The sequence below is a fragment of the Ictalurus punctatus genome, chromosome 6 (assembly GCF_001660625.3).
Source record: "Ictalurus punctatus breed USDA103 chromosome 6, Coco_2.0, whole genome shotgun sequence".
NCBI classification, from domain to species: domain Eukaryota; kingdom Metazoa; phylum Chordata; class Actinopteri; order Siluriformes; family Ictaluridae; genus Ictalurus; species Ictalurus punctatus.
Window position 1 is genome coordinate 5421548 of NC_030421.2, and position 16927 is coordinate 5438474.

The 16927-nt window shown below is 42.7% G+C and overlaps 1 protein-coding gene across 3 annotated transcripts in view; it reads left to right on the forward strand.

The window, feature by feature from the left end:
- abca12 (ATP-binding cassette, sub-family A (ABC1), member 12) overlaps positions 1 to 16384 on the forward strand; it is a 94742-nt gene extending 78358 nt beyond the window's left edge. For all 3 annotated transcript variants that reach the window (XM_053680743.1, XM_053680742.1, XM_053680741.1), the window contains exons 58-70: positions 3123 to 3300; positions 4462 to 4577; positions 5466 to 5625; positions 5915 to 6168; positions 7528 to 7738; positions 9264 to 9373; positions 9474 to 9624; positions 12288 to 12422; positions 12687 to 12790; positions 14461 to 14553; positions 14666 to 14771; positions 14938 to 15075; positions 16280 to 16384. In XM_053680743.1, coding sequence (XP_053536718.1) covers positions 3123 to 3300; positions 4462 to 4577; positions 5466 to 5625; positions 5915 to 6168; positions 7528 to 7738; positions 9264 to 9373; positions 9474 to 9624; positions 12288 to 12422; positions 12687 to 12790; positions 14461 to 14553; positions 14666 to 14771; positions 14938 to 15075; positions 16280 to 16375 — 1852 coding nt within the window. In that variant the 3' untranslated portion in view covers positions 16376 to 16384. The remainder of the gene's footprint in view (positions 1 to 3122; positions 3301 to 4461; positions 4578 to 5465; positions 5626 to 5914; positions 6169 to 7527; positions 7739 to 9263; positions 9374 to 9473; positions 9625 to 12287; positions 12423 to 12686; positions 12791 to 14460; positions 14554 to 14665; positions 14772 to 14937; positions 15076 to 16279) is intronic.
- Positions 16385 to 16927: the final 543 nt, after the last annotated feature.

Genomic DNA, 16927 nt, shown 5'->3' on the forward strand with positions numbered 1-16927 from the left:
GCAGCTCATAGAAGTGAAGCAAATGCCCCGGGGTGGTAAAAATGCAAGCGGCGTGTGGACATTTTCATTCCAGCCAAGCACTTGCAGTAATGAAATTTGACTGCTGTATTTACTCCTCTTTCATCGTATTAAACGGGGTCTGCTTTGAGTTCCGTTTATCGATTACCGGCCCGGTGCAATATTTGCATCCTCTCAAGGTGGTTTCGAGGTTAGCGCATGCAACGTCACTCACCTGGTGCTTTTCAAAGCATAATCGAAAAAAGAAATGATTTTACTGGACACATTTTGGATGAAGAGAAGGGTGCAGACAAATTTTAACCTTCAGAGTACGCTAGTACGACTTGCCTCTGAAAATTTGTGAAATTCTTTCTTCGCATACCCCAGCATGTCAGGAAGTTGGGGTCAGAACGCAGGGTCAGCTATGATACAGCGCCCCCTGGAGCAGAAAGGGTTAAGGGCCTTGCTCAAGGGCCCAACAGTGGCAGCCTGGCAGTGCTGGGACTTGAACCCCCAAACCTTCCTATCAGTAACCCAGAGCCTCAACCGCTAAGCCACCACTGCCCCTGGATCTGGATCTTAACTGACGTGATGGAAGTCCCGCCCCCTTTCCCCTATTTTACATCCATGATCTCTCGTTTCGATTTTTCCCTGCTTGAAAGAGAATATTTTGAATTCAATTCACGTGAAATGAACTCGATCGGTATATACTTTACTTTGCTAACATTAGACACCCATACGTTTAACATCAGTTCAGTATTTTCATTAAAACATGAAGATTCTCTGAAAAATTCGGACCGGCACTTTTCCAACAGTAAGACGAAACGAACAACGGCGTGGTGACGATAACTAGGAAGTTATTAACGTTCAAACAGCACGGTCAAGCTTGTTGCCATAGAAACTGGAGTGTGTGAATACTGGGTTCTAGAAACTAGAAATATTGATGTGCACACTATTATTTATGACCATACATAACGTATAACATACGTTCCCTCGAACAGGAAGAAAGAAAGTACACTTTTCCAGTGTTTACGTCTTAACTTAATAAATGACGGTTACTGTAATAAAACCGGATATAAAACGTATGGCTACGCGTCAGGCTTAGCATGTCTGAGTGTGTATAAATACGCACAGAAGAGAAGGATATACAGTAGATTATAATTAATTAAGTTGTACTACAAGGTATAAATCTTGACTCCATTTCCAAAAATTTGTCTGCATTATGGAAATTGTTATGAATTTTTTTTATGAGCTTCATTTTAAGCAGCGTTACCGGTATCCTTTTTTTTTGTTTTACTTTTAAAATTGATGCTGTAAAAGAAGCTCTCTCACTAACATCGTTATCATTTATTCCGTTTCATCCCATCAGGGAAAACCCGAGTCATTTTATAAACAACCTCTCAAGCTCGTGTTTTTCTCCATCTGTTTTTTTTTTTCCTTTCTTCTCCTTTCCCCATATTTCAGCATCGCTCTTTGCTATTACAAACCCCGCTCGCATTAGTGCGAAATGTTCACCTCCGCCGCGCGGAGGCCGCTCGTGCTCTTTAGATCGATTTTCTCATTTGTTCTGGGCTCTCGCCGTGCCTGGCCTTTGTCCACGTTCTTGCCCTCGTGGAAGAGTAATAGTGAGAAAGCAAGGCCAGGGGGAGGAAGTACGCCTGTAGGTAGCTCTTTAAAAATACAGACCGAGTGCCCAGGACCCAACTCTGCAGAACTCTCGTGGGTATTTTGGAAGAATATCAGAGATGTAAACTCCAGACGATTTTAAATATGACCTAAAATCCATGTTTAAAAAAAAAAAAAAACAATCTTACTTTTATTGATTCTTTTATTTGAGCTTTTCTCCTATGACCCTGTGTACAAAATGTGGCATACAAACAAACTTGTCATGCCTATAAACGAGTTCTATTAAAAAAAAAAATTAAAAAAAAAAACAGACCAGAAATGCAATGTTTTTGCCCCGTAATCGCTTTTTTTTATCTGATAATCATTTTTAAGGGTGTAAAGAAATAACAGTTTGGATCAGAAGATCTGTCTACAAAAAGGCTGCATAGAGTAACTAGCCCAAACCCTAAACCCTCATTCTAACCCCTAATCCTAAGCCCTCAACCTAACCCTAAACCCTAACCCTACCTCCTAAACCCTCCCCCTAACCCCCAACCCTAAGGCCTCACCCTAAACCTAAGCCCTCACCCCTAAGCCCTCCTCCTAACCCTAAACCCTAACCCCCAACCCTAAGGCCTCACCCTAAACCCCAACCCTAAGGCCTCACCCTAAATCTAAGCCCTCACCCCTAAGCCCTCACCCTAAATCTAAGCTCTCACTGCTAAACCCTAAGCCCTCAACCTAACCCTAAACCCTAACCCTACCTCCTAACCCCTCCCCCTAACCCTAACCCCCAACCCTAAGGCCTCACCCTAAGCCCTCACCCTAAACTTAACCCCTCACCCCTAAACCCCAACCCTAAGCCCTCACCGCTAAACCCTAAGCCCTCACCGCTAAACCCTAAGCCCTCCCCCTAACCCTAAGCCTTAACCCCCAATGCTAAGGCCTCACCCTAACCCCTCACCCCTAAACCTTAACCCCTATCCCTCACCCTAAACTCCACACACAACCAAATTTTCATCTAGTTCGTAAATAACGGCGTAACTCACCAGGGAGGTTTTAGCGAGCCATCTGGGTCGTGGCACCAAGTTCTTAAGCGCGTGCTTGATTAATCTTCGGATCAGCATTTTACCGCTTCAGAAAGCCCACGCTCAAGATGTAAAGCTCAGCTTAGAGTCTGTGCAGAGAAGGCGGTGAAGGGACGAGAGAGAGAGAGAGAATACAAAGACTGACGTTAATAAGACAAAAACGCAGCTTCCTGAAGACTTTCCTAAATAGGTCTAAAATCATATCGGATGGTGTCTGCATCTCAATGTCATATCCACGTGTATCGAATCATTACTCGTCTAACAGTAGCCTTGATTTGTGGATCATATCGTATCACAGCATCCGGATGTGTACTGTATCATCTGAAAGAGGCGGATCCGAAGGCCCTAATCATTTCCTAACGCGTATCTATTTATTTATTTATTGTTGTACGTCGTGTCGTACCGTATCCGAGTAAACCATCTCTCCCTCAGCGTTCGCAACTTGGTCAACCTTCTGGTGGCGATGTGCGTCCTCACCGGGTTCTCCATCATGACAGCCAGTTTCGTCATCTACGAGGTTCAGGAGCATCACACCGGCTCTAAGAGGCTGCAGCACATATCAGGAATCAGCGAACCTTTCTACTGGACCGTCAACTTCTTCTACGACATGGTACGAGATGGTATTTTACACATCGTCTGGACTCTGATTATCCGCTTATTATTTCGCTTCGGGATCGGAAAAATTTGACTATTTAAGGAAGTTCTCTGTTGGCAAAAATGAGATGTCAAATATTGTGAAATATTCACGATGAGCGACGTGACTGAAAGGAACTTTTCTCTGGCTTTTACTCCGGTGAATGTAATAAATGCACTGCAACATCATTTTAATGCAGTAAGAATGCTTAAGTCTGGGGGAAGGGGAGGAAAAGCATTTAATAGTGAATAAAAGCTCATTTCGTCGACTTATCATTATGCAAATTCACGTTCTTACTAAGAGCTAACTTTAATTTAGAATATGGCTGTAGTAAACGAACTAAATAGATATATGAAGTTCTCTCACATTGACATTACACTAATCCTGTGATCTCTCTCTCGCTCTGTCTCTCTATCTGTCGCTGTCTCTCTCTTTCGCTATATGTCGCTCTCTCTCACTCTGTCTCACTCTCTCTTTCTCTATATGTCGCTCTCTCTCTCTATATGTCGCTCTCTCTCTCCGTCTGTCTCACTCTCTCTTTCTCTATCTGTCGCTCTCTCCGTCACTCTCTCACTCTGTCTCTGTTGCACTCTCTCTCTGTCTCTCTCTCCCTGTCTCTCGCTCTTTCTCTATCTGTCGCTCTCTCCGTCACTCTCTCTCTGTCTCTGTTGCACTCTCTCTCTCCCTGTCTCTCACTCTCTCTCTCTATCTGTCACTCTGTCACTCTCTCTTTCGCTCTCTCTCTCTGTCTCTGTCTCACTCTCTCTTTCTGTCACTCTCTCTCTCTGTCACTCTCTCACTCTGTCTCTGTTGCACTCTCTCCCTGTCTCTCTCTCTCTATCTGTCGCTCTGTCACTCTCTCTTTCTCTATCTGTCGCTCTCTCTCTCTCTCTCCATCTCTGTCTCACTCTTTCTCTATCTGTCGCTCTCTCTCTGTCTCTGTTGCACTCTCTCCCTGTCTCTCGCTCTCTCCCTGTCTCACGCTTTCTTTCTCTATCTGTCGCTCTCTCTCTCTCCGTCTCACTCTCTCTTTCTCCATCTGTCACTCTCTCTGTCTCTCGCGCTCTCCGTCACTCTCTCGCTCTCCGTCACTCTCTCTGCCTGTCTGTCTCTCTCTCGCTCTCTGTCTCTCTCCAGGCCCTGTACATGATTCCTGTGATTCTCTCCATCATCACGATCGCAGCGTTCCAGCTTCCTGCCTTCACTGACAGATTCAACCTGGGGGCCGTCTCGCTGCTCCTCATACTCTTCGGGTCAGTCTTAAATCTTCACTAGCTTAATATTTTTTTAAAAAACAGGTCATACTTTTTATCCATTTATAGATACATTTAATACTATGGAACGTCGTGGTGCGGCAACGAAGACGACTCCACACTCTCAGCTCGGGAAAAGGCGCGGCTGTAGTAAACCGTTCTCACTGAAATCTGCCCCCCCCCCCACCTCCCCCCAACCCCATCTTCAACCACACCCCAAACATATGCAGCATAATAACGTCATCATATGAGTTTCTGTACGAAGGACAAGCGGGGTGTGTTACAGACTCGGTCGACTCATTTCAAAAATATTTGTACCACAGCGTTGTTTAATTCTAAACTCTGATTGGTCGGAAGGTTCATATCGGTGCGCTCGTTCTAATACGTTGTCGTTTCTATAGTAACAGGTCGTTGACGGGGACTCGTACTGGACGGCGGACGCCCCGCATCGTCCAAGACTAATCGTAAACAGACTGTAATACGAAGTGTTTCATCTATAAATAAAAGCTTGTAGTTGTATCATCACCACGGCATGGATTATTACTGACGAGTTTGATCTTTGTTCGCGATTTTATTTTTATCTAAGGTCCGTAGACGTGATTTCACACACACACACACACACACACACACACACACACACACACAGATAAACACAGCTCTCTTTCCTCTATCCTTTACCACCCCAATGAATAAAAAAGCAGATCGTTGCAAAAAGGCGAGAGAAAAGCTTCGCCTGATGAAGTCATTTATCTTCAGCGTCTCTCAGCTTGGCTCCTGAACGTTCTCCCTTCTTTACACCCCCTTTTTACTCACTACTTTTCTCTCCTTTTGTACTTGCTGGGCACGACTTGTGCTCGGGTTAATTGAATTCCCGTGGCTCTTTTACAGATTTGCCAGCTTCCCCTGGATGTACCTGGTGTCGACCGTGTTCAAAGACACAGAGATGGCCTTCATCTGCTACGTCTGCATCAACCTCTTCATCAGCATGAACACCATCATCTCCACGGCCATCGTGTACTTCCTGGGACAAACTAAACACAACATGGAGGTGAGAAACAAACCGGAGGTCTGCCAAAGTGCTGCACCTTCTTTTAAAGCCACGTTCTGTGCTGAATTCAGACTCTTTGTACAGTACGAAGTACGAACAGAGCTGCGGAGTAATGTGCGGAATGGGAACGTGTCACTTTAAAAGTGAAATTTATATTTGTTCGTTTAAACGATGCTTATTTATTTTAAACTAAAGTGAATGGACAGGTGTAAATTATTGATGGTGTAAAGACCGTATGGAAGTATTAATGATTAACAAACTGACCACGCCATTATGTCTTGTTTTTCAGAACATCCAGGCGGTGTACCACACCCTCAGCAAAGTGTTCCTGGTGTTCCCTCAGTTCAGTTTTGGGAACGGGTTGATGGAGCTGGCTCGGGTGGACCTGCAGGTCCAGATCCTGAGCACGTACGGAGTGGACGCCTATAAGAACCCGTTCAGCATGGACGTCCTGGGGTGGATGTTCATCTCGCTGTTCCTGCAGGGGTTCATTTGCTTCACTCTGCGGCTGCTGATGAACAAGTGGCTCCTCCGCAAAGTCAGGTGAGGACCGTGGGGCAGGGCGGAGTCAGGTGGAAGAAAGAATGGAAAAAAACAACAAAAAAAAAACAGTAAAGGGATAAGATTGACAAAACCAACAAAACCTGACAGCAGTGAGTGATTACACCGAGTGTGTATTAGTTCCACTATGTGCAAGGAAGTGAAGGTGTTGATTGGTCACCATTTATGACATCATCTACAGAATGTCAACTCTAGAAACACCCACTAGGACATCATCAGTCAGAACGTCATGCTCATTATCTCTAACGCCCCCTTATGACATCAACGAAACATTGTGCTCGTCATCTCTAACGCCCCCTTATGACCTCATCAGAACGTTGTGCTCGTTATCTCTAACGCCCCCTTATGACCTCAACGGAACGCCGTGCTCGTTATCTCTAACGCCCCCTTATGACCTCAACGGAACGTCATGCTCGTTATCTCTAACGCCCCCTTATGACCTCGGAACGTCATGCTCATTATCTCTAACGCCCCCTTATGACCTCATCAGAACGTCATGCTCATTATCTCTAACGCCCCCTTATGACCTCATCGGAACGTCGTGCTCGTTATGTCTAACGCCCCCTTATGACCTCAACGGAACGCCGTGCTCGTTATCTCTAACGCCCCCTTATGACCTCAACGGAACGCCGTGCTCGTTATCTCTAACGCCCCCTTATGACCTCAACGGAACGCCGTGCTCGTTATCTCTAACGCCCCCTTATGACCTCATCAGAACGTCATGCTCATTATCTCTAACACCCCCTTATAACATCAACTTAACGTCGTGCTCGTTATCTCTAACGCCCCCTTATGACCTCAGCAGAACGTCATGCTCGTTATCTCTGACGCCCCCTTATGACATCGGAACGTCGTGCTCGTTATCTCTAACGCCCCCTTATGACCTCATCAGAACATCGTGCTCGTTATCTCTAACACCCCCGTATGACCTCATCAGAACGTCATGCTCGTTATCTCTAACGCCCCCTTATGGCATCATCAGAACGTCATGCTCGTTATCTCTAACGCCCCCTTATGGCATCATCAGAACGTCATGCTCGTTATCTCTAACGCCCCCTTATGGCATCATCAGAACGTCGTGCTCGTTATCTCAAACGCCCCCTTATGGCATCATCAGAACGTCGTGCTTGTTATCTCGAATGCATCATATTTCAACCTATCAGGATCAATATGCGAATATATCCCATACAACCCCATTGTGTTCAAAACACCCGGACAGTTTGTAAGCGATTAAAATTGCTTCTGCTTTCTGATGAAAATCTTTTGTGAAAGCAGAAACAGTGTGCAAGCTTCAAATCCATATTGTTATGTCGTGCCAACGTCTTCTCCGTCTCTGACCAGGCGGTTGTGGACACGCCGACCGCGGGTGCCTCAGACAGGAAGTCGGGGCGAGGACGTGGACAAGGACGTGTTGGCTGAGCGTCAGCGTGTGGACAGCGGAGTCGCCGGGTCTGACCTGCTGCAGGTCAGTCAGCTCACCAAGATCTACCAACATCTGAACCACCGAGTGCAGGCCGTCACCAACCTGTCCTTCGGAATACCGGCGGGAGAGGTCAGTGCTGATTCCAAACATTCTGCACCCATTGTCTCTTTTCGTTTTATAACCACGTAGTAATTATGACCCATTCCGACATGATTATAAACCGTTTACAATAAGCACCCCATACACAAACACCTTCCATAATCTATATAATTTACTTACATAACGTTTATAACAATACAACAGGTCATTTATTAATCATTTATAACGCATTATGTAGCGCGGTGACGTGACGCGAGCGCGGTTTAATCCTTATTCATATTATTAAACAACTTGATCATTTCAGTTCAGAAACAATGATACCGGTGAATTATTTATTATTACGAAAGACTTTTTAAACCCTTTAAATTATAGATTTATTCATTAACTTACATGATCGATAGTTTCTTTTTAAAGCTGAAATCTTTTCACTCCGTGCAAGAAAACAGTTTTGCTTATTTTAAAAAAAAAAAAAAAATAATAGGTTAACAATTATACGCCATTTCAGCAGAAACGCTTTATAACAAGGCTCTACGCATGAATAAATAGCCAACATATCATTTATGAACACTTTATGAGGCAATTTATTGTTCTGTATCCGAGTTAGTAATTATATGCCAATTTTGTGGCCAGGTTTTAATCTGTACTAAATAATTAACACTTCATCTATGAATGGCGTAGAAGCACGTTATAAGTTATTGTTCATATATGGAGAGCGAGTTATGTTTATTTATATGGTTATATGATGCATGGATGCTTGTAAGCAGGTTTTAAACCGTAATAAGTAATTACACGACGTTTATTAAAGCTGTATGAACGTTCTAGAACATGATATTATCAAACCGACAATTAGGAGGAGGTTATAGTAATTCTTTGTGCATGGGTTGCTAATTATATAGCAATAGCGTATCAATAATGAGCAAATCATGTATTCAATGGCTTATGAACATGTCATAGAGCACCAGCGTTATTAAATCGCCCGGTTGGTCCTTAATAAATAATAAATGATCTACTAACAGCATATAAATGTGTTATAAACTGATATCGTCGTCCATATTTCATAATTGTGTCTTATATGGGTTGCTATAAAACAATTACGAAATATGGAGCCAGGTTTCGAACCTTATATAAAATAAATATAATCTGTGGATGGTTTATAAACACGTTATAAATGATGACGTTATTACAACCCGGTATTTTTGCATCCGTTTGTAAATCCGTTATTAATGAATGTACTAGTAGCGTACAAATGCATGTAGCCAGGTTATAATCCTTAATGAATGATTAACACGTCATCTATTGATGGCTTATAAACATGTTACGAAGCGAGACTGTAATAAAGCATTGTCTTGTACCGTTTTCAAAAGAACAACAGGCGAACGAGGCCGAGATACGGGGAAATGAGCAAACGTTGAAAGAAGTCTGCATTTCGAGCGCCGATGGTGCCGTCGTGCTCGCGTTGTGATTCGGACCGAGAACCAAAAGCGTTTTTATAGCGAATGAAACGGATTCTGTTCAGTTTTACGCATGACGTTAAAAGCTTGTATTTCTGTCCTAGTGCTTTGGATTGCTGGGAGTCAACGGAGCAGGAAAGACCACCACGTTTAAGATGCTAACCGGAGACATCAGTCCGACACACGGCTTGGCACAAGTGCTCGACCGGGACGGGTAATTCGCTCATTTCCTAATGTCTACTTTTCCCAGCCAGCCTCCCAGCCTCGCACACGTTTTTGTAATGTTTTCCTCTGATGAGCATGCTGTGTTTCAGGAGGACGGTGGACATCATGGACTGCAGGACGGAGGGCATAAACATCGGCTACTGCCCGCAGGTGGACGCTCTGGATGACCTGCTGACGGGAGAAGAGCACCTATACTTCTACGCTCGCATCAGGGGCATCTGTAAGAGAGATATCGATCAGGTGGGACGGCGTCTTTACACTAATGCTAACGTACTCGTACAGAGTGCCCTCAGTCGCACCTACTTCCTCTCATCAGATACTCACTGTGGCTTTTCTGAGCTTCCCGCTAACGTTCTCGGCGCACTCTCGTTGACGTTCCCTCATGACTCGTGAGTGTGTATGACCTACATCACACGAGTGGTCACTTGTACGGCGTGACTGTGACGGGAAAAACAGCACTAGGGTGGTTGTTTTTTTGTTTTGTTTTTTTTAATAGGGCGTGGTCCACCGCTTTGATCCCGTCTGAATACATGCTAATCTGCTAGTTTAACCTCTTAAACTAACTAGCGCAACACTTCTGCTTCTCAAGCTAGAGCATGTGAGTTATTACACTCTTGGTGAAGGGTGTACCTGTGCTTTTTGGGAAGATTGTTGATGCACAATAGCAACCAATTAACACCTAGTACCCAGGTGATATTCCATACTACATGCCTATGCACAACACTCTAGCAAGCAACTGGAATACCATGGCAACCACATAGCAACACCATGTGACTTTCTAAACTGAGCGAGGCCTATGCGAGTGGAGTATTGAATGCGACTGGGCAGCGTCGCCGTTTCTCCATATTGATTAGCGATAAAAGCTAATTATTTAATCTTGCAGTGGTAATTCAGTCGTAACCCCCCCCCCCCCCAAAAAAAAAAAAAAATAAACCCCTAACTCGGAATGCAGTGGTGAGATCTTCATTAACTATTTAAGTCTTTAAATAAAGTAACGATGGTCCACACAATCCGTTTCTTCTCCACGCGGTCCTCCTCGTATTTTTCTCTCGAGGTACGTCCCTTCTACTAATCATCGTTTATTATAACGTTTATAAAAAAATTTTTTTTTAAAAACCACACAAGAGTTTCTCCAGCACCCTGAGCTCTGAGATGATTATTATTTTATTTTAAAATCGCTTTAACGCTGGAGGTGATGACTCTTACTCTCGGAGCAGCACATACTCTATAATGGAAGATTAATGGAAGCGCTGAGTCATTTCAGATCTTTTTCACCGTTTCACACCGGCACGAGCTGAAGAGCCGGTCTCGACGTTATTCACCTCCTGTTCCCGGACAATTAAAGAAAGAATCGTAGGTCGTATGAAAGGAAAACGGAGAACACACGAGACGGCTTTTTGAAGCATCGTTTTGTGCTGAAAGCTCGTCAGGGTTTCGCCCAGGTCCACGCTGAGGTGTTAATATTCAGCGTCGGGCAGTTTGGCGCTTTTGATGTGAGGAACCCAATTAATTGCGATGCATTCATCAGGCGAGGCTTTTGCCTCAGCACACTTCAACGCGGCGGCGTTTTAATTCGAACGCCGCTCATTACCGTGCTCTCCGCGTTAAACCGGCTTGTGAAGCTTTTCTTTTTTTTTCTTCTTCTTTTTTTTCTGACGATAATTAGTGCTTCATTAATTAAAACTGAAATAAATGTTAAAATGTATATATAAAGGCAGAAAAAAGGTAGCTGACTTTAAAAAGAAGAAAACATTAGCGTTCATATAAGGTTATTTTACTTGGGAAGGTCGTCTTGGGATTAGCGCAAGTTTGAGAACATTTCTAGCCGAGATGTTGCAAATAATTAATCGCCGGTCTCTATTCCAGCGAATTTTGACTCGTCGGACTCTAGTTCTAAGAGACAGACATATGGTCGAAATGTATTATTAGCACTGATGGGAATTGATTGGTTTAACTTTACTGTCCACCAATGTGGAAATTTTTCTCATTAAAAAAAACAACAACAACAACAAAAACCCCCACAATTATACACATACACAAGTCATCCACATACACCATATCAATATAAAAGTCATTCTCATAAGGAAACGCTAATGAGCGTACAGTCCATGCGCACCGTGCGTGGCTGCACTGCAGCCTGCTGCTAACATCATTAGATTCATTAATCACTTTTAATGTCTTTCAGCTCCGGTCGTTAGAACACCCCGATGACCTGCATTTCTCTAAATATATTACTATTATTATTATTCTAATCATAAACAGCTAAAAGTGTTTAGCAGAAGAAAAAGAAAAATGCAGTATCGGAGGTTCTCGGTGTGTTGCGATCGATATCATCGGCAAATTGTTGACCCATAAGAGGAATGAAACCCATCTGGACGTGTTGTTCTAGGTAAATAATCCACGTCAGGGTGGTAACAGTAACGCTGCTTTAATCGCATCATCCTGTCATTGATTATCTTCTTTACATTTAATGATGAAACAGCATTCGTGTCGTGTAGGGTTCTCCGAACAGCACACTTTTCATTTCTTCATCCATCCATCTTCTATAGCGCTTATCCTATTCAGGGTCACGGGGAACCTGGAGTCTGTCCCAGGGAGCATCGGGCACAAGGCGGGGTACACCCTGGACAGGGTGCCAGTCCATCGCAGGGCACGCAATTCATTTCTTCACAATTCAACAATACATTGGGTTTAAAAGGACAATATTAATGTAATGTTCAGGAATCGAGAACTTTATTACAGTTAAAATGCTGCCAGGACTAAGACAGTGTAACAAATAGATAAACTCTGTGAGAAACCTTGGCAACGTCATAGTTTTTGTTTGTTTAATGTATCAAAACGTAGTCGTCCGTGACATTATGATCATTTGAGATTGACGAATAATGAGGTGTTTTGTGTCTCAGGTGGTGAACTATCTCCTGAAGAAACTGGAGCTGAACTACCACAGGCACATCATCAGCGAACGCTACAGCTGTGGAACACGCCGTAAACTCTCTACAGCCCTGGCTCTGATTGGACAGCCACAGATCCTGCTCTTGGTAACCACCTCCTCCTTCTCGACTACAGCGTAAAAATCTGTTTCAAAAACGGCGCACATTCACAGTTTATAATAACAGCTTCTACATTGTCCATCTGTCCATCAGCCGCTCTCTCGTTTCACCATCCAGCTCCTTTTATTTCGCCATTCAGCTCCTGTTGTGTTTTATTACTACCCTGGGTCTACCGATGCTGTGTGAGATACCGAAGCTCTTATCTTACTCACAATCACCTGCTTTGTGTGCTTGGCCCCCTCTCTCGCGCAGGACGAGCCCAGCTCAGGAATGGACCCGCGCTCCAAACGCCACCTCTGGAAGATCATCTCTGATGAAGTGATGGGAAAATGCGCCGTGGTTCTCACATCACACAGGTACGAGCGTTCGGACAGTACGCAAAACCGTCTCGGTCATCTCCATTATAAGGGTTTCGTTTGTTCCTGTCGTACACAAGAATTTGTCAGCGATCATGTTGAAGAAGAATGTACCTCAAGGTTACAAATGATCTACAAATAAAATACCATGATTACAACTGAGAGCATACTAAAGGTGTTTCCTAAAAAAAAACAATGCTGTGTGAACGAGAGACTTTCCCTTTCACACAATATTACACGTCTCTTTCTATTCGTTAAGAGTTCCTTAAGGGTTTCGTGTTACTTTGGAAACTGAGCTTGGATTTAAGAAAAACTCTATATAAATGGAATGCTAGCTAATAAACAAGCAAACAAACAGGTCAGCAATTATAAAGGCAAAAGGCAGGTATGAAAAATGATTATAGAATGGAGAATATTTTAGATCTCAATCAGAAAAAGGAAACATGAAATGAGAATTTTTTTTCCCTTCCTTGCTGCTTGAGATAAGGAACATCTATGAAACCTAAAATATTTTACAAATAACAATACTAAAGCCTTTCACAGAAATTTTCTTCTCTTTCCACAGTATTTCCAATGGTTACGTAAGAGTTTCTTTTATTTTATTTTATTTTGCGTTTTGTGTTACTGTAAGGCTATAAAACGGCCTTGGATGTAAGAAAGGCACTATATAAATGGAACACCAAATAAACAAACAAACAACTAAACAACCCGCCAACCAAATAAACAAAAAGCAAGCAAACAAACGACACAATCAACCAAACAATAAACAAACAGCCAATCAACTAAGCAACCAATCAACCAAACAAAAAACAAATAATCAACTAAGCAATCAACCAAATAAACAAAAATCAATCAAACAAACAAAAAACAAACAAATAACAAACTAACCAACCAACCAAACAGAAAGCAAACAACCAAAAAAAATCAACCAAACAAACAAACAAAAATCAAACAAATCAAAATCAACCAACCAAACAACAAACAAACAAGCAAACAATCAACCAAACAATCCAAAAACAAACAACCCAAACAAAAAGCAAACAAACAAATAGGTCAGAAGTTTGAACGACAAAGGCATGCATTACAGAATTATTAAAGAATATTTATGTCACATTTTCTATCACAATCAGAAAGGGAGACGCTAAAGTTTGAAATTATAACCAAGTGAATTTATTTATTTTTTAACGTTCGCTTGTGAATTTGAACGTCTGCGAAAACTAAAATCCTAAATGTCTCCATGCTGTAAATTTAATTTCTTGGTCATGGGCTTAAGGGTGTACAAACTTTTGCACTCCGATTTTGTTTATGCACAGCTTTTCAGTGAGGTTTCGGTCAGCGGACCGCGATGGCCGTGTCAGAAGTTGATTCTGTGGTCACTGAGCTGTTTTTGGATGAAGACTCCAAACAGATGTAACCTCTTGGCAGAGGCAATCAGATTTTCGTCTGGAAGCTTTCCCAGGACGTTTGGAGGAAAACCAGGCGCATCGCAGCTCCTCCAACATACACATTAACAGTCAGGATTAGATTCTTGCATGACGGTCAGGGATTCTGCAGAACGCGTCGCCGTAGCAACCGAATAACGTGTTTAAGATGAAAAACGAGCAAAGCGTGAGATTAAGGTGTTTTCTTATTTTTATTAAACGTGCGTGTGTTGGATTTGTTTGTTTCAGCATGGAGGAGTGTGAGGCTCTGTGCACTCGGCTTGCCATCATGGTTCAAGGCCAGTTCAGATGTTTGGGCTCCTTACAGCACATCAAGAACAGGTCAGAAATCTCCACTTCCTCTATCCCTCTCCGTATCTCTTATTTAGTATTTTCCACATTAGCTTCTAGCGGTAACGCCGGAGATTAACCGTGACCCGTTTCGGCCCGGCAGGTTCGGCAGCGGCTTCACGGTGAAGATGTACCTGACCTCATCATCCTGCGACATGGACGGCATCACCACGTTCATGCAGGAGCACTTCCCCAGCACTTACCTGAAGGTGAATCACTTCATATGACTCGTTTCATGCGAATCATTTTTTTGGTAGAATAAAAGGGTTTTTTTTTTAAATAATAAAAATGGTCACATTTGGTTGTCAGTGGAACTGACTGTAGATCACAGTGATTCTCAGGCTTTTTTTTTTTTCTTTCCCTGCGTTCCTACAGGACCATCACTCGGCTATGGTGGTGTACCACGTTCCTGTAGCTCCCGGGGGCGTGGCTGACATTTTTGACCAGCTGGAATCCAATAAGGCGGCGCTGCAGATCAAGCACTTTTCCGTCAGTCAGACCACACTGGATGAGGTGAGAGCTGTGAGGGTGGCTGTATTACACCTGTCAATCACAACCTGCACCGCCTGTCCATCAAACTAAACACTCCACCTTACCTACAGATTCACCGTCTCACTCCACTTCCTTCTCTTCCTCCTCCTCCACCAGCCCACACACACTCTTACATCCCTCTATTCATCACCTCTTCTGTATTCTGAACAGCACCTCATCTATAAACTCTCTCCTAAACACACACACACACACTTCTCACAGACTCTGCAGGATTCATCCAGGTCAATTTAGCACTCAAATATTTTAAGGACAAATTCGCAGTCATGATACAGAGCCATATAGAGTTGAATTGCATGCACCGTGCATCAGTATTCGAACACGTATGTAAAAATGCACGATTTTGCAGCTGGGCTTATTATGTGCATATTCATGCATGCTATTGACCTCTAGGGGCGCTGTGCTGGATGTTTTCAAAACAGAGACCTGCTGTGAATTATTATTATTATTTTATTCATAGATAAAGTTATGAATAATCTATAAGCGAAGATGATGAGTGCTCCGTTAGCTTATCCTTTAAAGCATGGCCACGTTTTCTTTACACCAGAGCGCAAAAAAAAAAAAACAAAAAAAAACCCCAAAACATTGCCATTATTTGATTAAAAGCATGATGAATGATCCTACGTCCTGCACATACACACATGGTACGATTTCACGACCTTGATTTAGTATCTCGTGTCTAAGTTATGCACGTGCTTAAAATGCAAGATGATAGGACGTGCTGGATCAAGTGCTATTTTATAAGTGATTAATGGTATAATCGCAACTAGGACGATTCAGGCGGCAATATATCGTCGATGTGCTACACTCGGATTTATTTCCTGGGTTTAAAGGCAGCGGTCTATTCTTGGATGCTTCTACTCAAGGCCAACCTCAGAGGCATGAACTACACACAGGTTAACACATTTTTAACACACTCAGGAAAAAAAAAACAAACATAAGCGCGTGCGTAACCGGGTTCTGAATACAAGCAACTTTCCCTTATACGGTATACAGTGTATGTTAACGAGTGAACGAGAAACAGGACGGATTGAAGAGGGGGGAAAAAGGAGAGTTGTTTCCCAGCAGATTTATATATTCTTACATCCTGAAGAGAATGAAAACAGTAAGACAGCGACTGTTAAACTGACAGGCAAAGCTAACCTTTTGTCTCGACTCGTCTTTGCAGGTCTTCATTAACTTCGCTATGGGAAAGGTCGGCCAAGACGCACAGGGCGACGGCGAGGCCTCCGATGTGGACAGTCCTGACGGTGAAATGCAGTGAAATGAAACATCGAGGCTCGAGTAACTCCGGAAGATTATACTGCGTTACTGTAATTGCATCTGTGTTTTTTATATTTAAATGAAAAGTCGTTACATTTTTACATACACATACAATAGTGAAAGATTTAAGGCATCTTGTCCGGACTGACTAATTTATAAAAAATCATCATGTCCTAATGTACCTCGTCTATTCTCAAATAATCAAATCTCCATCTTTCCGTATGTGATTCAATCGTCCATTACCTCCATAGTTTCATGGACTCATCTATGCAAATTCTATGTCGTTAATATTCATTATGATGTAAGAATATAAAGTGTCATCTTTCTATCAAGGCCATATTCAAGATTTTGTTATACAAGGCCACACTTTGTAATATAGTTATAGTTATTTTAATTATAGTTTTATGTTTCAATTAAAAGAATTTAAAAAAAAAGAATGCACTGGGATTTTTTTTTGTGTGTGGAATTTATTTAAAACTTTAACGCTTTATTTGTTTATATACACTACACCTGTTTCTATGATGCATTATGAATTATTAATACTGTATGCAAG